At 42.1% G+C, this 23514-nt stretch overlaps 2 protein-coding genes across 5 annotated transcripts; both read right to left on the bottom strand.

Annotated features, from left to right (window-relative positions):
• Nucleotides 1–288: 288 nt before the first annotated feature.
• Nucleotides 289–6809, bottom strand: LOC143475586 (heterogeneous nuclear ribonucleoprotein C). Of its 3 annotated transcripts, none has more exons than XM_076973468.1 (9): nt 6659–6809; nt 5174–5324; nt 3929–4194; nt 3379–3451; nt 3215–3265; nt 2970–3142; nt 2713–2826; nt 2089–2222; nt 289–1084 (listed from the first exon to the last, which is right to left on the bottom strand). In XM_076973468.1, the coding sequence occupies exons 2-9, from the start codon at nt 5176–5178 to the stop codon at nt 974–976; spliced, it is 927 nt and encodes a 308-aa protein (XP_076829583.1). In that variant the 5' UTR covers nt 5179–5324; nt 6659–6809; the 3' UTR covers nt 289–973. The 3 variants fall into 3 exon arrangements, with proteins under 3 accessions (XP_076829583.1, XP_076829585.1, XP_076829584.1); XM_076973470.1 differs by having other exon boundaries at nt 2089–2219; XM_076973469.1 differs by lacking the exon at nt 6659–6809 and adding an exon at nt 5839–6622.
• Nucleotides 6810–7508: 699 nt separating this feature from the next.
• dcaf8 (DDB1 and CUL4 associated factor 8) lies at nt 7509–21834 on the bottom strand. Of its 2 annotated transcripts, none has more exons than XM_076973466.1 (13): nt 21455–21834; nt 20531–20600; nt 20314–20421; nt 18600–19228; nt 18259–18399; nt 17931–18025; nt 16085–16195; nt 15869–15996; nt 14836–14943; nt 14325–14455; nt 14087–14206; nt 11967–12083; nt 7509–9506 (listed from the first exon to the last, which is right to left on the bottom strand). In XM_076973466.1, the coding sequence occupies exons 2-13, from the start codon at nt 20562–20564 to the stop codon at nt 9396–9398; spliced, it is 1833 nt and encodes a 610-aa protein (XP_076829581.1). In that variant the 5' UTR covers nt 20565–20600; nt 21455–21834; the 3' UTR covers nt 7509–9395. The 2 variants fall into 2 exon arrangements, with proteins under 2 accessions (XP_076829581.1, XP_076829582.1); XM_076973467.1 differs by having other exon boundaries at nt 20314–20409; nt 21455–21828.
• Between the last annotated feature and the right edge of the window lie 1680 nt (nt 21835–23514).

The raw sequence follows: 23514 nt of genomic DNA, 5'->3' as shown, positions 1-23514 counted from the left end.
AAAAGAGAAACCTTTTAAAACACCAAGTTTTATAAGTTATCATCAGTGGTTTTAGATGGAAGAACGTTTTTGGTCATCCATCATTTTGTCTTCCCTTCCGTTCTTCCACCACTGCAAATCAATTATTTTTCTACATTTAGAAAATGTACAAATTAATGAAAGAAATACTTATTATTCCAGAACTGAAAAAATGTTTATTGAATGCTACCATCTGCACTTCAACCACTTCCGCTTTTTTACGTTTTACCCGAAGGACAGAAGGAACACAATGTTTTGGTAAACTCAAGAGACATCACCACTACTTTTAGCATTTATTGAAATTTATATGCAGAATTTACCTGAACCAGATAAAAAAACATGTAAATATTAACACACATTGTTACCAGGAAGAAGAGAGATGGGGGCTTGGGTTGACACCTTCACCCCTTCCCCACACCCCACGGAGTCAGTACTGAGCTTTACTGCAGTTAAAACTTTCCAAAAGTTACTCAAAGCATTTGCTCACTGGAAATACAGTATTCTCCATTGCACTGAGGGAGTCAAAACTACCTGTTGCCATTGAGAACAGTATTACACATCCACCCACACACCTACAGCCCACTGCCCTCTGGTGGGAACAATTGAAAACTGCATCGGAGAAATAAAGAAAAAATAACATGAAAGAACACGTCTAAAAACAAAGTCTCTAAAATGTTTCTGAGTAATGAGAAAAGTATAAAGAGTTTATTTGTTAAGGAGAAAAAGAAATGTAGCCTCAGTAGATGACGGTATTTCTGTAAAATTAGACTGACCTTCAGAAATGATGCGTGTGTATGCACAAGTGTACAATTATCTACATTCTTTATGTAATGAAGGTACTAGAGGAGAAATCTGGAAATCCGTTTTAAAAGGTTTCTGACTTCATAAGAAGGACCATCTTGCTCTGGATATTTGTGTTCACATGTGTGCCGGGGAAGGTTTGTGCGCTAAAAGTCTATGGATCATCCCCATTGACGCTGTCTCCATCATCTTCCCCTTCCTCATGCTCGCCCTCTTCCTCCTCTTCCCCTTCCTCTTCCTCATTCTCTCCTCCATGGCTCTTCACCTGAGAAAGAAAGGTGGGAAAAGAGTATTTAAAAACCAAAACAATGATGTAATCAGCTGCACAACTCAAGCATGGTCCTCTCAGCCAACTACATTTACAATACTAACCAGCGATACATAAATAGGCCGGACCAAAATCTTTAGTGTACTCTGTACTCCAGAACTACACAGGAATGTAAATGCTTTTTTCTAGAGTCCCTCATTTCAGGCACCCAAAAGCAACGAAGAAAGGGGGGGGGGGGGGGGGTCTCCCGTTATCCTTAATACCAATGGAGGGCTTGCCAACCCCAGCTCAAGAGGGCCACAGCGCAGCACAGTTTGGCAGTTTTTGACAGTTTGGCAGTTTTCTGGAAAGTTGGTGAGGAGTTGAGTCTTTTGGGACTGAGCAGGAACTTCTTGAGTGGAGTTGGGACACCCTGTCAGTGTAGATGGGCTCACCTTTCTGCTGCTGTATCCAACAATGGTTTGTACACAATTTGACAGATCTGTGAAGTTAAGCCACTTTTGTGCAGTTTCAAAGTGATTGTTCTGCCGCTGCTATTAGCTGCTTCTATAAAAGGCAACTTAAGGATGCAAGCATTTTCCATCAGCCCATAAACGCCCACACCGCCATGTTTCACAGATGGGGCTGTATGCATTGCATCATGAGCAATTTATGTATTCCTCACCCTCTCTCCACACCATCCCTTTGATACAGGTTAACCTTAGTCTCAATTGTCAATAAATCTTTGCTGAATGTTCCTACATTCTGTGTTGTGTTTCTCTGTCAAAGTTCAGATCTGACTGCCTCACAACAAGGCCTACAGTATCTTACATAATGTACTCATAACGGGCATAAATTTAAGGTGAATTTAATACACAATTTGGACATGCCTCACATTCAACCTCAACCTCATGCCATGCCCTCGTCTTTGGTCCTTCACACGCACACCTCAAGCCTTACAAGACGCCATATGTGCAGCGTGTCGTCTAAGCATTCTGTGCTAATGGAGCAATCACCATCACCTCCTCCTCTTCCAAGAGATCGCCATCCTCTTCAGAGTCATTTATCTCTTGTTCCTCCCTTTCTCGCTCCTTCTTGAGGCTGGAGTGCTGCTGAGAGGACGCCTCACCCACGTCTGCCTTCACCACCTTTACTTCTGACACACACACACACACACACACACACACACACACACACACACACAGTAAGAAGGAATCCGCATCTCAGCTTTTCGCTGCTAACTGCCCTTACCAAGAGATGGGTATCGTTGTAGAGTTACTACCCAGATGACTGGTTCTCAACCTCAGTTCAGCTGTTTCCTTGCTAGAACAACTCATCCAATTCAGCAGCTAAACACAGTCCATACAGGAAGACAACCTGTGGTCTGAGATGTGGGATTTAGGAGTAGAGCAACTACGACATGGACACCACATCTTCAAAATATACAAAGTGTTTTTGAGAATTTTTAAAAGGTTGAGTTGACACTCACACCACAGATTTTTCTATCTCCTATAATGATCTAAATTTCAGTTGGTCATGGTTTTAAAAGAAATGAGAATACCTGCAATATTCTTTGAAACGCTTACTGTAATACAAATCCCTAACAAAGCCAGGAACACCTGGTCTGGAGGAGACCTGATTTGTACCTGATTTCTTAGTGTGATCCTTTTCCATGCGGTCTAGACTTTCAAGCAGGTAGTCCACCTTGTGCTTGATCTGAGCCAACTCCCTCTTGATGGTCTGGAGATCATCCGCTTTGACTGAAAGACAAACAGCAATTCATCTTCCACTGCAAAGAACTAACGGCAAATGTACCGTAGATTATATCTTCAGATCAATACAAATCAATATACTGAACGTATACGACAGTATGGATGTCTCAGTAATCTGGAGGAACACTGACTGGCCCTTGACGACGAGCGCTGACTGCCTTTGGAGGACGAGGAGGAGAAGCTGGACTTGGTGCGGCGGCTTCCCCCTCCACTCAGGCTCACCCGCGCACGCTTGGACGGGATGACGGCCCGCGAGAGGGGCGGCGGAGGGGGCGGGGGCACGCGTGATGGGTATGCATACATCCTGCAGAGATGGGGGAACGGCTGTGAGTGTTGGCCAGACGAGGAGGCGCACGCGAAGGGTGCGAGGTCTTACCTGTCATAGTAGTCGCGCTGGAAGTCGTAGTCAAGCTCAAAGGTGGAACTGCTGCAAGGTAGAGGGTCAACGAAGAATCAGCAAATAAAAACTGGCAGGAGAGTGAGAGAGCGAGGCAAAGAAAAAGCAAAGGGAGGGGGGTTTAATTGAAGAGAGCTGCCTACCTATACATGTCGCCTGCTGGGCGCTTTGCCGTCTTCGACCTATGAGGTTTGGGTTCACCTGCCAAGTTAATGTCTGAGAGAGGAAAAAAAAAACAAAAAAAAAAAACAAACAATAACAGTGTTGATAAAAATATCTTTCAGTGCCTAATTAGGACTCGTTCGATTTCATATTACATGCTCCAATCAACTTGTTTGACATGCAATTCAAGCATCAGTGCCAAACACGAAGCTGCTCGAGTCACTCATTAGAAATTTGCCACACTATTCAACCATAATAAAACCAATATTCTAATTGAAAGCCATAGTTCTAAACCAGTTCTCAAACCAAACCTCAGGGCTCATTTTACAGTTCAACAGCTTTTTTCTGTCCGAGTTTCTAACACAGTACGTAAGAGCATGTGGAAGCATCTGGGCCTGAATGAGTTGAGAAATATGACAGCAGTAGATTAATTACTGATTGATTAATTCGGAATATATTAATTATTGCCATCAACACAGGAACGGGCTGCTGTGTTAGTGGGGGGCGGGCCCAAGGGACGCACAATCTTACCTAGCACCTGTCCCACGATCATGCGGCCGTCCTCGCCAGCCACGGCAGCGCGAGCATTCCTCTCATTCGAGTACTGCACGAAGGCGTAGCCCTTGTGCACTGAGCAGCCCACGATTTTGCCGTACTTGGTGAAAATGGCCTCCACGTCGGCCTTGGTCACCAGCATGGTGTTGAGATTGCCGATGAAGACGCGCGAGTTGAGCGAGCGTGGGTCCGTCTTGTTGGTCACGTTGCTGGCCATGGCGAGGCTGGCACTCGGGGAGCGACTGGGCACCACACGAGGGAGGGGGAGCAAGAGAGAACGCACATGGGTAATTTCTGAAGGGGTCACATGAGCCTAGCATTACCACAGCATTAATCCACCTGAAAAGTACAACTTTCCCAGACTTTCCCAGGATGTTGCATAAATTAAGCACCATTATTAAAGTCTAATCACAATTCAAATACTACTGCTGTCATATTTCTCAACTCAGTCATTCAAATACTATTGAATAGTGAATTCTATCAGAATGAAAAAGGGGGGGGGGGGGGGGGGGTGTAAAATAACTCCCACCCAATCGGTCATTGGACGGCAGAAAAGCTGCTTTAATGACAACAGCATGACAATATTTTGAATGTTTGGACCAGATTTAATGTTCCAAGAAATCCTAGGAATGTCTTAGTATTTGTACATTTACAGGTGAACTGCACCTAGCAATGCATATTTTGATCAATTTATCGATATGCCAGGATTGCAGACCCAAAATTCAAAGAAAATTCCGTCCTCAACTAATTTTTGTTTTTTGGTGCAACGGTTGCAGATTCACAGTATTACAATGCATGGAAAAACATTAAGCTTCCTCCAAGGAGGAGTGGGTCAGTCTACATCTTTAAGAAATTATGGACATAATAGTCATTATAAGCCCTAAAAATGTGCATAAACTCAAAGCAGCCTGCTCATAAATACCATAATGTTGCAATTAAATTTATTTTAGAACTGCCCATAATTCCACACACCACTTCTCAACATATATGAAATGAGCAAGCTGTACGGGTGGCTGAGATGCACAAGTTTGTATGTTTGTGTACGCGCTGGTAGCTCTGTGATGTATGTGTGTATATAAGACCATTTGCCATAGCCAAGAGGGGGGAAAAGACCAATAAAAACACCTGCAGTGAATGGGTCCAACATTTTATCAGGGCAAATATAAGGGGTTGTACATGGCAGTTTAAAGGGATGGGGGAGTGTTAGTAACCATCACTCACTCCATGGCTTCTGTGCAGGGTAGTCGTCTGTTCTTTGTCACTGAGGGATGGGGCCAGTGTATGCAGGCAGGGGTCTTGAGTACTTTCAGCCAAAACTACAATTCCCAGCAGCACACTCTCAGAGACCTGCACTCGGCCCCCAAGACTTACACTAAGGCGACAAAAACACACCCCATTACAACTACACAAGGTTAGTTCTTAAATCTATTTGTATTAATATGCGAGCGCCATTTATCTTCCATACCAATTAAATTAGAACAATATTGCTAAAGATTACATGTAAAAATGACATTTTTAGGCCACTCATTCCTCGTGAAGACGAGCATGTACATAGCTTGCCCCGGTTTCACAGATCATAAAATTTCATTCTTGACATTGTTACCAACCCAAACGTGTCTCAATTCATAAAGTGCGAGATACTTAACTGCCATAAACAAGACTCTATGTTCATGTGCGAAGCACAGGTTAGGCTAGATTTTGTTCGTTAACTATATCGTTAATGTTTAGTCGTGCTATACTGTTTACGGGTTAATAGATTATTATAATTTCTGCTTATTCATGTATTCACGTTGTTGATTAGACATTATTCCAGTGTGGCGATTGTTAGCTATAGCTAGCTTAGGTGAAACATGCATTTTGTAGACAATACTACAGAACAAACACACCTTCAGATCCAAGTCATTGAATGATTCGCCCTGACCCGAGTAATATTACTTGTAAGTGAAGACAGACTGGAGAAATACTCAATCACAAGCATTTGACAACGTTCACATTATACTTCAAACCAGTTTAATTCATCTTAGGAACCCTAACTTTCGTACAATTGCTCAGTATTATACAACGTATCAATATTAAGACATGGACACGAAAATAATGGCGAAATGACAAAAATGGACCTAATTAACGGTACCCAGGCGATTAACCTGGCTGCTTGTTGATTGCTGAGCTAGTTAGCTATCCATAACTTGGGCAAAATGGCGGCCTTGTATCTGTAATTCCATTTCAGATTATTTTCATCGTTTAAAAATGCAACAGTGTTTCAGTCCATAGTATCCAGACAAAAAGAAAATCTTATTTGGAAAAAAAATCTATTTCTCCTTGCAAAACATCAAACATAAAATCCAAAACAGGTTGGCTGTGGCTTGCGCCAACTAGCAAGCTAGCTAGCTAATTCAGACGATTTTAGTGGCACGGATATCAAACGCACAAAACCGGTTGTTGACTCCAATTCCAAAAACCTCCCAAAACCTGCAAAGTGTCCTCAAAATATGGTCTACTTCATGGCAAATATACAACTTTTGATATAATTCCAAAAATATCAACGAAAAAAACACCTGTCTAGAACAAAGACATTCCTACTGCCTAGTCTACTTACGACGCTTTTACAATTCTCCACAAAAATGCAAGGAAAAAACACTCACAGAAGATAAACACGTTGAAAAAATTAAAAACAAAAATAAAAAAAGCTTGTATAAAAATACTCACCGAAAGTTCAAAGTTAAAATGCGTATTGTGGAAGGATCAAGACATTTACCATTGGCTGGCTGTGTGCAGCAGCCTTGGTCTCTCTGCAAAACCAGTCAAAATGAGCGGACAACGGAGAATGACCCAAGAACATTTCTCCAAAATAAAAGTCACTATGACTAAAACAAATCCACAAATCATCCATTAATTAAAAACGCACAATGCATTGATGAAAATCATTTATCATTTAAAGGGAAACGTCACTTAGAAATCACTTTAGTGGAAATACTATCAAACCCGGTGGTGTAGGTATCCTGTCATTAAAAATTATTTTTTTTGTATATGGGTAATTTCTCCACTTAGCTTTCTTTTCGAAGCACAGCAGAATTTGAGCACTTTGTTCTCATATATCTTACTCCGAAACACTTTTATTTTGTTTGTCAACATGTTTCTTTGTCGGTTACTTCACTCGCTTCATGGCATAATTGTGAAATGGCGAAGGGGTACATGATATAGCGTTCAACGCCAAGGGGTTGCCCGGAGTTTTAATATAAACACTGAAATTTACATTTGAATAATGCGTTAATTGTTGTAAATAATTTATATTTTCTGTAATTTAGCCAGATTAAATATGCAAACTGCACGGCCGCCAATCATTAAACTGATTTTTAGCAAAACTAATTTAATCAGAAATGAAGACGTTAGCAAATTAACATGTGATTTTTGGAGTGAGACTATATTTGGTTGGAATAAATTAATAATCGCGATATAAAACGTAATCTATCAGTCAAAAGTATCAAGAAAACTCAGCTAACACTAGTTATGTTGAAGCTTAAGCGATGTAGAAGTTACATAAAATGAACACACAACAGCCTTTTCTTTTCTTTACTGCACAAGTTGTACATGTTTGCAACTTAACTGATAACACAATATTAGGCAACAGTGGGATCAAACCTATAAAGGAACCTGAAAAATACAAATAGAAAGAATATGCCAGTGGGTTGTATATTGGACATTTTTAACAGAGCTGTAGGAAAATAAGTGAAATTAATTTAATTCCAACTTGGATTTAAATTTGAAAGTAAAGCTGATGTTTTCAGCGACTATAAGGGATGCCATTTAAAAAACAAGAACTGTATCCCAATTTGTTTCCACTAACGCTTAAAAGTGTTTCTTATACAATATAAATCTGCATCAATACCAATTCTGACATCTTTCCAAAGAATAATGACTGAAGATGATTTCTTTACAGTTAATTTGTAATATATATTTATATATTTGTATATACATACAAAGTAATTTAACTTATTTTTCTCATACAAAAAGAGAAAAAAACTGGACTTAATTCCCCTCATGAAAAGGAGGAGGAAAAGGGCAATTAACTCTCCTCATTCACCCTGCAAATGCGGTCCCATCGGGCACAGTCCCACACTGTGAAATGAGTGGCTCTTTAGAACGCATGCAAATGAAAAAGAACCAATCCATCTGTCTGGTTCTTGACCCACAGAAAATCTATATTGGGGGGGGACAACCTGCAACTTAAGAAATGCATGGGCCTTAGGTGCTAAAGCAGAAATTTGTTTAATTCTTAGAAGGTTGCTTAAAGATGCTTTCTGCAATAACTATACACTGTCCACCTGTGTGCAATATAGTAGCAACCTGCAAATTCAACAAGCTAAATCAGTAGTATTGCATGTCCCCAAGCTCACACTTGTCAAGGAGACTGAACATTAGCAGAACCCTGATTAAAGTGCTCTTAGCAGCCTGGGAGAGGAGAACAGGGGCAGCACAGACATACTGGAGCTTGGGAACCAGACCCTCCAAGTCCGTTCCATCCCACCCAAGGCTGCAGTCATATCAAGGAGTGGAGCCCTGACGGTAAGCAAATGTCCAGTTTTTTGGCCTTGGCTGCCAGAAGAAAAAAAAGAGAGGGCAAGAGAGAGATGGGAGACGAGGCCCATTTCCTGGCCCACATGATTAGCTCATTGCCCATGATGCTCCATTGCTTTCTTCTAGTCTGCTCCCCGTCCACTAGGTGGCAGCAGAAGCAGTTCAGAGGGATGATTAGATTGAAGAGCCTAAAGAAGGGCAATGCTGGTTTCGAGAATGTGGGACACTCACCGTCACCACAGTCATCATCACAAACCTGCTCTCCAAAGCATTGGAGAGTGCACATTGTCCAAGGTTACTCAATCACGCAAAGCAGAGAGACGCCACGGTCCAAAAGACAAAAGAGCAGAGCAGAACAAAAGTCGTCGTAATCTTGTCGTCATCCGCACCTGAAAACGAAGCCGTTTTCGCTACTGTAGTACAACACTGTAATTGAATTTGTTTGCTGATAGTTGACAGCAAACAGTTGAGGTGAAGTTTCTAAAACATCCTGCTCCAATGTGAAATACATGAAGCCGTGCAAGTAGGAATGCGGGCTGTGGTTTGTTACGGTGCAGGTTGTCAAGATCCAAGTACTTTGTGGGTGCGAGCACACGCATGTATTTATCAGAAAATATATGAAATCATATCAAAAATATCAATTCTATAGTGTTTTCCCCGCAGGTGCCACATTTATGTGATGTACAAAGCCAAATTTGAGTGTTCAATACAGCCTGTTCCCCTCTCCCTCACTTTGTGTGGATACTTATAAAGCCATATGTGGGGTTGTTGCTGGCTTCTTATTGTCAGTGTGAACCAGTGTGTTACCAATATGTATGCGCATAAATATATGGCAATGGGGGTGTGTGTGTGGGTGTGTGTGTGTGGCTCAGGAGGACATGCATTGGACATGGTCAGGACCTCCATCTTCATCATCAGTGGACTCAGGGGAGCTCCAGGATTCATCTGTGTCTGCCTCTCCAGCTTCTCCACGCCGACTCTGTGGCAGACAGGAGACACCAGTGCGATATCAGGAAGGATACCCTACTACAGCCCACAGGTCCTAAGGAACATTTACACCTGCCACTCTTTAATAACCCCTGTCACAGTCACAAATCTTCTCTAAACAAGCCACTTAGAGGATCCTATGATGCATAATGTAGCCCAAATTGCTTGTGTGGTTTGGCAGGACTGTGGACATCTTTTCCAGAAAGTGGAGCTGCACAATGATATTTCAAGCAGGAGGACACCTAGAACTACAAGACCAAGCAATACACATGACTCACAAAAAGTTAGGGATATTTGGCTTTTGGGGGGTGTAATGTATGGAAAATGTAAAAAGTTCATGCTACAGTGATAGATCATGAAAGTAGTGCATTTACGTAGAAGCATGCAATAGTGAATTCCTTATCTCAATTAATTTATTGAAACAAAAGCAAACATCAGTGGTATACCCAACATAAATGCCAATGTCTCAATAACTTGTCATGTGCCCTAGTTACAGCTCGACAACAACATGCTCATGCTGTTCACAAGTTGACTTATTATTGCTGAGGCTTGGCACCCCAATCTTCTTGAAGGACAGCCCTCAGGTCATTGAGTTACAGGCCTCTACACTGGGGGTGTCAAACTCATTTTGGTCTGGGGGCCGCATACAACTTAATCAGATCTTAAGGGGACCAGACCAGTAAACTCATTCCAAAATTACACTGAACTAACAATAAGTCCACATTTTTTCTTAGTGCAAAGAAGTAAATTAGTATTAGTGCAAATAAGTAAATTATAAAAATCTTTATATGAAATGAATTGTCCTTTTAATAAATATATTATGAACAACTTTCTACTTTTACTTTGTAAGAAAAGCATGTGCAATTTCAACACTGACATTTTATGAGCATTATGCATAAAACTGATCACAGTGATATTTTCCACATCTGGGAAGCAATTTTGAAACTTTCAATTTTTCTTGAAAAATCAGACACTCTGTGTCCACTTTTCTCTTTTTTGACAAAGACATTTCACTTAAGAGGGTGCCAGGGTCAACAGAAAATGCGGGTAAAGAGATACAACTGACTAAAACATGCCAATATAGAAACTGCCGATTTAAAATAAAATGGAGTTTCTTCTTTAATAATGCAGGTTTATTCCGCGGGCTGGACTGAACCCTTGGCGGGCCGGTTCTGGCCAGCCATATGTTTGACACCCCTGCTCTACATGGTGACTTAGTTGATCCCATAGGTTTTCTATGGGGTTCAGGTCTTGAGAAAATGCAAACCACTTCATTTGATGTACCCCAGTCTCCAGCACGTATTACCTAATGATGCCACCTCAATGAGCTGGAGCAGCGTTGTCCATGAAGATAAAAGTAGGTCTGTGAGTTCATGCAGAGGCACAATGACTGGATTAATAATGTTATTCCAGTAGGGCAGTTCTGGTGACAACAGTGGCTGATGCATAGCACTCTCCTTGACATCTCCATCATCATCAGCGGCCATCATTTCTGCTCAGTGTGAACAGACTTTCATCAATGAACAGAACTGAGGCCCACTGGTTCCTTGTCCAGCATAAATGCTCCCTGGCCCACGCAAGACAATGACGCCTGTGCCTGGTGGTGTGGTCAGGTACCCTTTCAGGCCATCTAGCACGCAGACCACTCTGATGTAAATAGCTTGGAATGGCCTAACATGACACCTGGGTGCCTCTCACTTCCCTTAAATGTGCCTAGAGGTGTGCCATGCATCACCCGGTTCCGCAGGGCAACATTCACAATGAAGTGGTCATGGGTGTGGGATGTGGTCAAATGACCTCCACTTATACGCCTTTCTTTGACTGTCTCTGTATCTCTGTCGTAATCTGACACTCTGCGACACTCAGCTCAGTAGCCACTTCCGTCTGAGAAGATCCTGTTTGAAGCCTCACAATGGCGAGGTACTGTTGATCAATTGTTAGGTATCGTCTTGGTCTCTTGATGCCAAAATGTGAACAGCATGAGGAGGAGGACTGTTTAAATACGAATTCAACTTGAACCAGTACATTTATTGGTTGATTCATGGATCAAAAACCTGTTGTGAATTTTGTGAAGCACCTTGTTAGAGAACAGCAAGTTATGCGAAAAGTACTGAAACAGTTGGGCATGTGCATTCAAAAGTTCAGTGAAGGTCATATTAATTTCACCTGTAAAGGTTAGAGGGCATTTTAGGTTCATCCTGTGATCTCACCTGAAAGCCAAATATCCCTAAGATTTTATGAGTACTGTTAAGGAGTGTTGTGTGGAAAACTATTCACTGTGAATGGAAAAGAACACAATCTGCCCATAGACCACACAAGACTCCAGTCATCTACTGAAAACCACCTCCATCATGACCACCCACAGTTCCTCAATATGGTTGCTCTGCTCATCCCCATCTCATACCCTTAACATTTTGTAAATTGTGCATATGTGATATGAACTACCACTTACTCTCAGAGGTCTGCGGTTCCTCATGTGTCTCATCAGGAACCAGAGAAGCTGGGTGTCATACTGGTCGCCATGGCGAACACTGTCCTCATCACGTTCCCGCTTGTTCTTTTTCATTACCTGTGTAGACATCACAGTGTTGCATTGAGGAGCAAAAGCAAAGCAAAAGACCCCCACCAGTGGGCGCACCAATGCGATGACGGATAAACGACCCCCTAAGCATTAGGGCAGGAGTGGCCAACCTGCGGCTCTTTGCCTGGTTTCATGCGGCTCCCCAGCCGGTCCACGCTCTCACCTACACTAACGTTCTGTGTCGTGGCCCGGTTACCTCATCAACTCTGAGGGCAACACACTGCTACATCTTCGTGGTGCGCGGTTTGTTTACAAGCCTAGCGAGCCGCTAATACTTTTAAAACCGGCGTAGTGGAAAACGGGAAACTAGCGGCATGAAGTGGCACTGCTTTTAGTCTCGTTGGTGAGATGCGGTCTTCTGTCACACGTTTGGAATAAACCACACAGGTGCAGCAAAGGCACCGCACACGACTGAGGGAGGCTTCAAAACTATTGCCGCTGTCTGTTCTCTTCTTCTTAAAGGTGAGCGCAGGTCAGTGACGTTGTAAAGAGTGTTGATAACAGAGTTTATCCACTTTTTACTTAGAAACAACAGTTGCGTACATAACAGAGCACGTAGTGTGCTCCAAACGTGACAAAGTCCTGAACAGGGGTGGAAAGTAACTAATTACATTTACTCACATTACTGTAATTGAGTACTTTTTATGAGTAATTTGTAATTTTCTGAGTAGTTTTTGAAATGTGTAATTTTTACTTTTACTTGAGTACATTTTGACCCAAGTACTTTTACTTCACTACATTTGAACGCCCTCACATTACTGAGTAAAAAAATATTGATGGTGAAAAATTAAATGCGGTCAGAAATTTACACTTCTGAGTCCCAGAACTGAAGGCCAATTGCGTGGCCTTGCCTTGCGCGCGCCCTTTCCATCGGCTCATAATCAGGTTGTAATCTGGTGCACTTTTTTCTCAAAAGGATGAGATTGTTCTATCTTTAAATCTTCTATCTATCAGGTTCTGTGGGATCCTGTGGACATTTCATTGTAAAAAGTGGAATCCTGTGGGCACTGTATTTTGAATAGTTGGATCCTGTGAGCGTTTTAAATAGTGGAATCCTGTGCGCATTTTGTTTTATTTTGTGATGTGGGATCCTGTGGTCATTTTATATTTTATTTTGAGTTGTGGCAACCTGTGGGCATTTTATTGTGAATAGTGGAATCCTGTTGCATTTTAGTTTGATTTGTGGCATTTTGTGGGCACTTAATTTTGTGTGCATTTTGTTTTTTGAATAATTTGTAATTTAAATTTCTTTATTCTTATCATAGTGTTGTCCGTTGGACAATAGGACTGAAAATTGTTTGCACTTTATGGTGCAGGCTGTGAGGAAGTATGTTCCTGAGCCCAGCTGATCTTTTAGCAAGTGTGGATGTGCACTTAAATACGCTTTGAAATTGATTAAAACAACTTGTGCTGAATTTGGTCCATGATTCATCCATGCATTAAATAACTGAAAGTAACGAAGTAACTTTTACTCAAATTACATTTTAAATGAAGTAATTTTGTACTTTTACTCGAGTAAATTTTGAGATGGGTAATTTTACTTTTACTCTGAGTAGATTTTAGGCAAAGTAATGATACTTTTACTTAATTACAATTGTTCAGTACTCTTTCCACCTCTGGTCCTGAAGCATATCACGCCTTATGTTTATATCAAAGTTTGTGCTTGTTTTTTACTTAATACTTAATTTGTGTCCATTTTACACCCCCCCCCCCCCCGCTAACAATTTACATAATTTATAATCGCCACCCCCCCCCATCTCACTCCAAGTGATCTTGGCAACCCTGGTGATATTCAAGCGTGCCCATATATGTTGTGGCTCTTTGCGGTAACACAGTAAAAAAAGTGGCTCTTGGTCTCTGATGGGTTGGCTACCCCTGCATTACGGCCTAATGCAAGGAAGTGTCTGTGTGCAATTTCATATTCTGCGCTTTCTCCTGAGTAGAGCAATCTCAAGACTTGTAGAGGCACGAGAAAAGAGGCAAATTTGTACCTCTTTGAGGCCTTTCAGGTTGGTTGGGTTCTCGGCAGTGGGGGCCCAAAGCTTCACATCATGATCCAGGCCGCTGGTGGCCATGCCAGGCAGATGAGGATGAGGCTCCAGGCAGTTCACCTAAAGTGAATAGATGGGACAGACATGTTCTGAAGGACGATGCAAACAAAACCGGCGAAGCACACTCCTGGTGGAGGGGCTGCTTCATCTGACTCTTCCCCCAGGAGACCATCCGTACCACTCCTCCTCTGTCGCCCTCCATGAACTGCACCACACGGGCAGAGTGCTTGTCCCACAGGTAGATGTGTCCACAGTCACTTCCGCTCACCACAAATTCACTGCAGGGCCCGTAGAAGTTGACGCCCTTCACTGTAGCACCGGGAAACACACACGCACAGACAGAGAGGGAGAGGAGAAGAGAGAGAAGGTCCTAACCCAGGGTTCCTAAATCCCACACTGGTGGATGTCAGGCAACGAACATATTTGTGTTACCCTGCTCCAGCACACATGGGTGTTTCCATTACGCACGTGGTAATCTCTTAATGAACTTGGGGAGAAAACACCAGGGAAGACACAAAAAACTGCCCAGAGTGAAGGAGCTCTTACATCTCACTGGGTTGGAGGGTGAGGTGTACCCTTGTGCTTGGAGAATACAGTTCATCGGTGCTGTATGGCTGAACTGGATAGCTGTGTCGTTTGCCTTGCCTGGATGGTGTACTTGTGACCTCAGGCTGGTGTGGGTGGTGTACCTGTGGCATTATTACGGTGACCCTTGTATCTCCGATAATAGTCAGCTCCATCACTATGGTTGGCGTTGAACAGGTAAATGTCCTCATCGTTATAACTTGCCAGCAGTTCTTAAGAAGAAATGACGTAAAGGTGGGAATTACTCAGAAATTCGAATGGATTTGACTTCACATAAGGTAAAATAAGTACCGTATTTTCCAGACTATAAGCCACTACTTTTTTATAGCTTATAATGAGGTGCGGCTTTTCTGTCATTTTTCTTCACCCGTCAGGTTAATCAGGTGGTAGGTCAAAGTTGTAAATCAAAGAACGTGCTCATTTTCATTTAGCACATGCAAGCATCAGGCATGACGGAGAATTTTTTTCAAACCAACATGTGTTGTGCCAAATTCTGACTCCCCTCGTTTGCACACGCATAAAGATGCTACAGATGATATTTGGGAGTTACAGTGATTGTAACATTGTTCATTGAGCACTCTAGTTTTGTCCTAACTAGATATTTAGACATAATACTGCTAAGTCATATGTAGTCAGAGGTGAACTTTGGTATAGCCAGTGTGTTTTTTATTTAAAATGATTAATACCCTTGAGCCAGTGTAGCTTTGGGCATAGATAATGCCGTGCCGTTTGCTGTGATGGATTATTAAAGTCTAGCTCTTATTTATGCATCGAAATGTAAATCGACAATTTAATTTGTAGCATCTTTATGCACGGATAAATGAGGGGAGTTGGAATTCGGCACAAGACCGTCTGAAAGCCAAATCTGTCGCACATGAAATGCTACAGGTACCGGAGAAACTGATCAGTTCAGTTAAATGCATTCAGTTCAGTAGATATATGCGGCTTTTAGCCCAGTGCGGCTTATACAACATTTTCCTCTTTTTTTTTTTTTTTACTTTGTAGGTGCGGCTTATATTGAGGTGCGCTCTATAGTCGAGAAAATACGGTATTTTAAATGAATAATAAATAAGTTTTAAGAAAATCACTTATATGTACGTTTTGACGTGTTAAGTGAGTGAAAAATGTAAGGGTTACCTGAACCATCATGACTGTACACCAAGCAAGTGATATTAGTCTTGGACTCACTGGACACCAGGTTGAAAGGACAGAACTTCTTCAGTACACCATTATCATTCTCACTTATCTTTCTCTGGTCATAAATCCTAAGAAACACACAGAACACAGTGAGACTTCATGTTGAGAGAATAACAAAAATCATTTCTCACGGTCAGACAAACATGCCTGCATCACCTGATATACTGATCCCTTCCTCCAACAGCAAAGTGATGCGTGTTGGCTGGATTCACGAAGATGGTATACAACCCCACCTTCTTCTCTCCTTCTTTCACCACCACAAGCTTGCTGAAATTCAGAAAGACAAGATAATGATTCTCGTTCCTTAAATCAGCAACTCATGCAGACATGCAATCATTCTCAGAAAGTATGCACAGGGAACCCAGGACCAGATTTAAAAATGGTAGGTTTATTAATGTCTAAGACTTCTGAACAGTTGGCTAAAACCTCTGAATGTTATATTGTTTTGAAGTGAAAATATACTTTGGGCCAGGGTATCTGCACATTTTTAAATCTCAAATTCAATGACTTTTAAGACCTTTTTAATACCTCTCACCAGAAAAAAGAATACTATTACTGGGGATGCAGGTGTGTTCCACATCGTTGACGGGGGGGGGGGGGGGGATTGTTGACCGGGGGGGGTGGGGGGGGGGGTGTTGGCGAACGAAAATTGTTGACGTTGTTGAGGCCGTATACTCCAGCGCTAGGAATCTAGCACTAGGACCCTGGAGCGGTTATTTTCTGCATGGTCCTAGCGCTAGATTCGGCAAAGTTCACATCGCGCCAGAACAACTGAACAACACACACTTATAATAATTTAATGCCTCCCCTCATAAAATTCCAGACATTTTAAGACATTTTTAGGCCTTGAATATGGAAAACTAAATTTAAGACATTTTAAGACTTTTTAAGGACCCGCGGGTACCCTGCTTTGAGCAAACCACAATAAGGTACAATAAGGTGCCAACACTCTAGGTGATGACTCCCATGATCTCCATGCTATGAAGTGATCATTCTCCAGGTATACATAAATTGAAATCTATCTAATTCATATATACTGTGCATTTCACAAGAGAAGTCGTCACCAAGCAGCCTTACAAAGATTGAAGCACTGACATGTAATGAGAATTATGTCAGTAAGAACTGCCTGCCATTCGATAATAAACAGAACCACCCACAACTTCCAGCCTGTAGACAAGCCTAATGTAAGCACTTTAGAAATCTGCTTACCCCATAAAAACGTGTCAGAAACTGAAATAGGTCAATAACATCAGCTGGATGGAAGCTGATGTGAAGAAGAGTGAATCAGGAATGTCTCATTTAGACAGTGTTGACGATTAGCTGAACAGTTAGCTAAGGGCCTATTTGTTTATTTATGTTTACACAAAAGGTTGAGGTGGTTGTGACTGGGTATCTATTATTCCCGGTGTTAGTGGAGGTATAGCAAGTTCTGGCCAGCAGCATATATACATAAACAGCCAGTGAACAGCTAGAAAAGAATGAGGTCCAGCTCAGTCCACTGCAGCAAAGTTAACACAAAGGCTGCATTTACATTTTAACCTGCTGCTATAAATGCAAGCCATACTTGCATAATGCCTGGATGCCTGGAACCCAACAACACCTATACTGAGTACTGAACTGCACTGTATTCAACAGTGGCCTGGATCCCACAAGCCAACCTCTGCTTCCAGCAAAGAGTATCCAAGTAGCTGCTATAACTCACTGCCCTTTTCCTACTGAGCAGCTATGAACTGCAGCTGCCTTGCGTTTTATAAACACTGCCCTGTTACAGACTCCAGCGGGGCTGTCTGCAGCATGCATAAGGCCCCATACTTTGTGTCCTTAAGACTGGCTTTTGAATGTGCTGTTGGGGAACTCTTCTGAATAAGCCAACAGACTAGGATTTGAAGCATCCTCTATCCCGTCCTACTACACAGAATGTGTGTGTAATCTCTGCCTCTGCTTTGAGACAGCCTATGGCCCCTTGATCCTGTGCCCTTTTGGCATAGGCTATGCGACTCACTTGGCAGGCCGGTCAAGGCGCAGGTCAATGCCGTACACAACGGCGTCCTCTCCAGCTGAGAGAAAGGAGCAAGGGGAGTCGGGCTCCAATGCCAGCTACACACACACACACACACACACACACACACACACACACACACACACTTTTAAATACTGGACATTCTCAATCGTATGAATCTCATTCTTTCAGTTCATTTGATTGACTGAAACACGTAATCGTTTACTCCATTTTCCAAAAGAAAGTAAATTTATTGCCTTACATGGCCAACACACAAACAAAACATATTAATGGAAAGTAAAGATGCTGGCGCAAGCCCCCTTTGTCGTACTTTGTGTGCTGCGCCCTTGTGCTGGGCCACACGCTTGGTGTTCTTGCAGCGCTGTGTGGCTGACAGCTCAGCTATCCGGATCTGCCCGTCCTGTGCACACATGGCCAAGTTGGAGTCCCCACTGTGCGGCAGGAACTTTGCCTGAAATCGAAACAGCAGTGGATTTTAGGACAATATCACCATCTTGAACATTGTGGTCTATTAAAACAAATTCATGAGACAAGGGAACACAATCTTATCCCGCGTTTCCATGCACGGGTGAGCGTAACGAGAGAGAAAGTGCCAAAGGATGCCTCGTGAGATCGATCAGCCACCAGAAACAAAACGCCGGACAACTTCACCTGGAACACGTTGCTCTTGTGGCCGCTGTCAAACTCCAGCTCGGCTCGCCGACGGGCCCAGTCCCAGATGACTACGCGCAGGTCATCGCTGCCCGAGGCCAGGCGGGTGCCCGAGGGGTTGAAGTGGAGCGTGTTCACGCAGCCGGTGTGGCGTTCCAGCCGTCCCTGCAGCTCCAGCCGCTGCACCAGCCCCCTCGAGCCGCACACCCTGTGCACGAACCGCGCAGAGTTCTGCCCGATCTCCCGTGCGCGCAGGGACGGCACCGCCCTCCACCTGGGGCCATCCAGCTCTCGCAGCTCTGCACCCAGCCAAGCCTCCATGGCCTGCTCGTCTTCCTCCTCCTCCTCTTCCTCCTCCAGCTCATTGTCTTCATCTTCGTCAGAGCTGGAGGAGTGGCGTGAGGTTCCTCTGCTTGGCCGATTCCGCTTCCTAGCTGCCCTCCTGGCTTCTTCTTTCGCCCTCTCTTTGCGGGTGTCCCCCTCGCCCTCTTCAGTGAAAGAGTAGAGGCCACTGCCGTCCATGCTGTCCGTGTCCTCCTCCTCTCCTACTGGTGGAGACTCTGGCTGCTCCGTCTCGTTCATGGGTTTATCCTGCTCCCTGTCTCCTGCCTCAGAGGATGCGATCAAATCTACAGAAGTAAACACAAACTCACACTTAGATCCACACTGCAACTGTGCTGTTCAAAGTAGGGATGCACCGAAAATTCGGCCACCGAAAATTTTCGGCCGAAATGGCTTAAATTTGCATTTTCGGTTTTCGGCCGAAATACTTTCATCACCGAAACAACATGGCCGAAACAATGTGCTGTGATGACGCAAGCAAAAATCGCCACCTGCACGCGCTTATTTGGATAAAGCTAGCAAAATTTTTCCAGTGATGGCGCCGAGGCAAAGGACATTACACCAAAAATTATGGAACTCGTTGCCTTAGACGATCAGCCGTTCTCTGTCGTAGGGATTTCGTAGGCTAATAGAGCACATTGAGCCCCGTTATGTTTTGCCGAGCAGACGACATTTCTCAGAAGTGTGTTTACCTGAGCTGTTTAATATTGTTGCAACTCACGTCACGTTTTTATGAGAGAATTTATATTTATCTTTCAGGCCAGTCAGTTATAATTAAATTTAACTCGTATAAAATACATATATTTATCCTCTCAGATAAAAACGGTCTGCAAGCGAGTTTAATTTAATTAGTGGTCGGCCGTTGTCAGCGGTATCGCCGTTAACGGCCCACCACTAATTTTATTTTATAATATGCATTACTGTAATGTCAGTGCTAAATAAATATTTTCAAATCAAATTTTGTAGTTGATTTATTCTTTGAATAGCAATGCCTTGATTTTAGTGAGGTTAGCCATAAATCCAATGTTACTATTAATTGGCATAATGTATTTCGGTGTTTCGGTTTTCGGCTTTCGGCCTTGGTTTCCTCATTTTCGGTTTTCGGTTTCGGCTAGGAATTTTCATTTCGGTGCATCCCTAGTTCAAAGTAAAGGTTAACATTTTTATAGCACTTGTTGCTGTTGTTCCAAAGCAGTTTTACACATGTCCAAGTTCTGTTCACAGAAACACTTTCCATAACACTGACAACCCAGTGTAAACACACCTCAAGAGCCTAAAATGTAATCTATGGAATGCAGCATGTTTAAATCTATTTTTAAATCCACATGGACCAAATTCCCCAAGTGTCTGGTAGTATTTCATGAGCATGTACCTGCATTTTGACCAGTCTGACCATCTGTGGCGGAGGTAGCATCTCCTTCTCCGACTCTGCCCTCTAGATCTCTACCATCTCTACCATCAGCACCACCTAGTGATAACACTTGCAAATCATTAAACCGAAATATTTTTTTAATGTTAGTGTGGCATAAAACATAACATAAGCATGTATCTGTGACTGCAAACTATAGAGACAGTATATTGCTCCTCACCGTTTGGATCTACACTGGAGTTACTGTCAGCCATGCTGCGTCACTGCTCTGAGTGACTGATGAAAAGAGCCTGAAGTCAAAAGCAGAAGTGAAGATGTAAAATGTAGTGCACAATAATTATCATACGCACATTGTGTGTCTATTCCCATGACGACTTCAGTAATAGCCTGTAACATCCAGACTTGTACTTCAAGTTACTCGACAGTTAAATGTACTTCAATGCAGTTTGAGGAAAACAGTTGCACGTTAGGTTATAGATGAAGTGATATAACACACGTTTGGACACGTGTGACCTGCTGTTTTAGAAGAACGTTAACCTAACTAGTTAAAAGCGCAGCGTGAAACTTGCTTAAATCAGGATTTCAATACGTTAATGCCCAGTTAAACGTAAAAGAAACCGTTGCAGGTTGCGCTGATTTGGCAAGCCGCGTAGACCCGAATAAACAACATTTGTTACAAGCCGTAGTGGAACAAACTAACAAACCCCTAGTTTTAACATGTGTAGTAGAGGTCAGTAAGTTCTACCGTGCCAATTTATTAATTTAAGTATCTACATAAAAAGATAATTTTCCACAAAAATTACGTACAACTGATTTAGTAGTCTAACGAATCGTAGCACTGTATGTTGTAATATCATCCCCCCCCCCCCCCTTCAAAAATAGAATTGCTACTGGATAGCTTACCAGCAACCTCAGTTTGGCAAGGTAGCTAATTAGATATGCTAGCCAGCTAACCTAGCTGATAAAGAAGTAGATAACAAAGATGAGCAAAACCACAATTTTTAGGCAAAAACGCACATTTGTGCGAAGCGTAATATCGCCCAGCATTCATATCATGACACGGTTTGTCCAAATATGTTTGTATATTGGCATGAATCGTATCAAGATGACATGTAAACACCATCAGCTCAAAAAACGCTACTACCTTTAGTAGGCCCGACTCCGCACTTCTAATCCTCTGCGCAGATTCCTGCAGTTCAGGCACCTCGTAGCGAAAATCTGCGAACAGAATTACAATACATCAGGAATCTCCGGATCGACCGGCATGTCAACGAATCCGGAAAATAAAGTCCCGTTTGTGTCCGTGCCTGCAGTTGTGTTTATGTTTTGACTCATCTGCTTCGTACTACGTTTTTTTTTTTGCATTGTCTTTCCGGCAAGACGTTCATTTTCCGGAAGTGTGTCTAGATCAAAATACAAACATTTAAACGCCGTGACACTTTAAAGAAGACTTTTGCCAACGGTGCACGGAAAGCACTCTTAATTCCCCGTAGAAGTAAAAGAATGCGTTAAATAAACGTGCCAAGAGCATAATAATTATAATAATAACAGCAATAATAATGTTTATATTATATTTAGACTCATCATCGAGTTTGTGAACTTATCTCCATCATAAACCTTAGCTGAGCTTCGCCGTCATCGTAATATTATAGATTATTATTTGATATAAAAGCGTGAAATATTTACATTCCCTCTTCTCTCATACACACACATACACACATAGTGCGTGAGTTTCAGAGAGAGAGAGAGAGAGAACGCAAGGGGGCGTTTCAAGAGTAAGAGGATGGATATTTTATCCGTTCCTATTTGATCCTCTTATCTTCTTTATCAGAAACAAAGAGAAACTTTGTAAAGGTGATTTTCCAACTCAGATTCCTTCCACCAAGATTTCTTTCTTGAAAAGTCGATCTATAGCCTACCGACCACAGCAAAAAGATATTGCACCTGTCATTGCACAATGAGTGAGGTAAGTGAATTTTCAGCTTCAGGAAAATGTAATGCACCATGGCTTTGAGGTTGTCACTCTCTTACTGTTAAATAATGAAGTCATGTATCTATGTATGAAATGGTAAGCAATGTGCTGTAATGTAATGGCAAATGTAAATAGCCATACTCATTTTAAATAAATATATTTTTAACAGTCAAAGAAGCTGTATTGTACTATGAACCACAAAATATAAAGGCTGTATTAGTAGTTGTGTGCATATTGAAAAATGCCTGTTTTATTATACAGTATTTAAGGATATAATTGCTTTATGAAATGTATTATAATCTACTGAATGTATAGAAGATATTGCAAGTTAGTGCAGGTGTTTCCTGCAACATATATGATATAAAAAGATATAAAATTGTTACAGTATTTGAGTCCATTATAAATTTGCTGCTTTAAAAGAGTCTTCTGGGAGTCTCGCAGAGCTTTGCTAATTAGCACATGCTGTCAGCTCTGTGCAAGAGAGATGTGTAAGGCTGAGAAGCAACACTAGGGAACCCAGTACAATTGTGTACTGTGTAACATAGAGAGAGACAGATTTGTTTTTTCCTTTGTAAAATTCATGAATATGCCCAAACAAACGTCGAGCACGCTAGAAGATCTCATGGCAGGTCTTGTATTGCTCATCTGACCCATTTTAACTGGGGTGCTGATGTACAAACTAACATGTATCATACAGTGAGAGTCTTAACAGAAGTCGTTCACGCGAGAATGCACTTATTTAAAACATTTATTATCAATGCACAGCAGGATGCATGTAAAATAGTCTGGATACAAATTTGGTTTGAAGTTTGCGAGAGGTGTCGATGTTCTCTGACTTGGTGTAGAGTACTGAAGAGGGGCTGCAGAAATTTGCATTTGAAAGAGGCTTTGCACCATGTTCAAGAAAGAGGCAGAGCATAGTGAGTCTTAGCTCCCTGTCTGAATACATGTGTAATTCATTAATGTAGCTCTTTACCCTTGTGGCCCTTTTATATAGAGGGCTCCTTAAGATAATCTAATTAAACTTAATCTGACTTTTTATCTGAATTTAAATGCATGGAATAAATGCAACATAATACAGTACATAATGTGGAGATAACAGAGACAACATAATACAGTACATAATGCAGAGACAATAGGTCCAACAGAGGCTATTCAGCATTCAGTGCACATTTTAAAAGATATAGTGTCAGTTGAGATAAAATATATCTCAACTGACACTGGCTTATAAA

This window comes from Brachyhypopomus gauderio, chromosome 14 (genome assembly GCF_052324685.1).
Source record: "Brachyhypopomus gauderio isolate BG-103 chromosome 14, BGAUD_0.2, whole genome shotgun sequence".
Lineage (NCBI taxonomy): Eukaryota > Metazoa > Chordata > Actinopteri > Gymnotiformes > Hypopomidae > Brachyhypopomus > Brachyhypopomus gauderio.
This window is presented reverse-complemented; position numbering and strand designations above follow the sequence as displayed.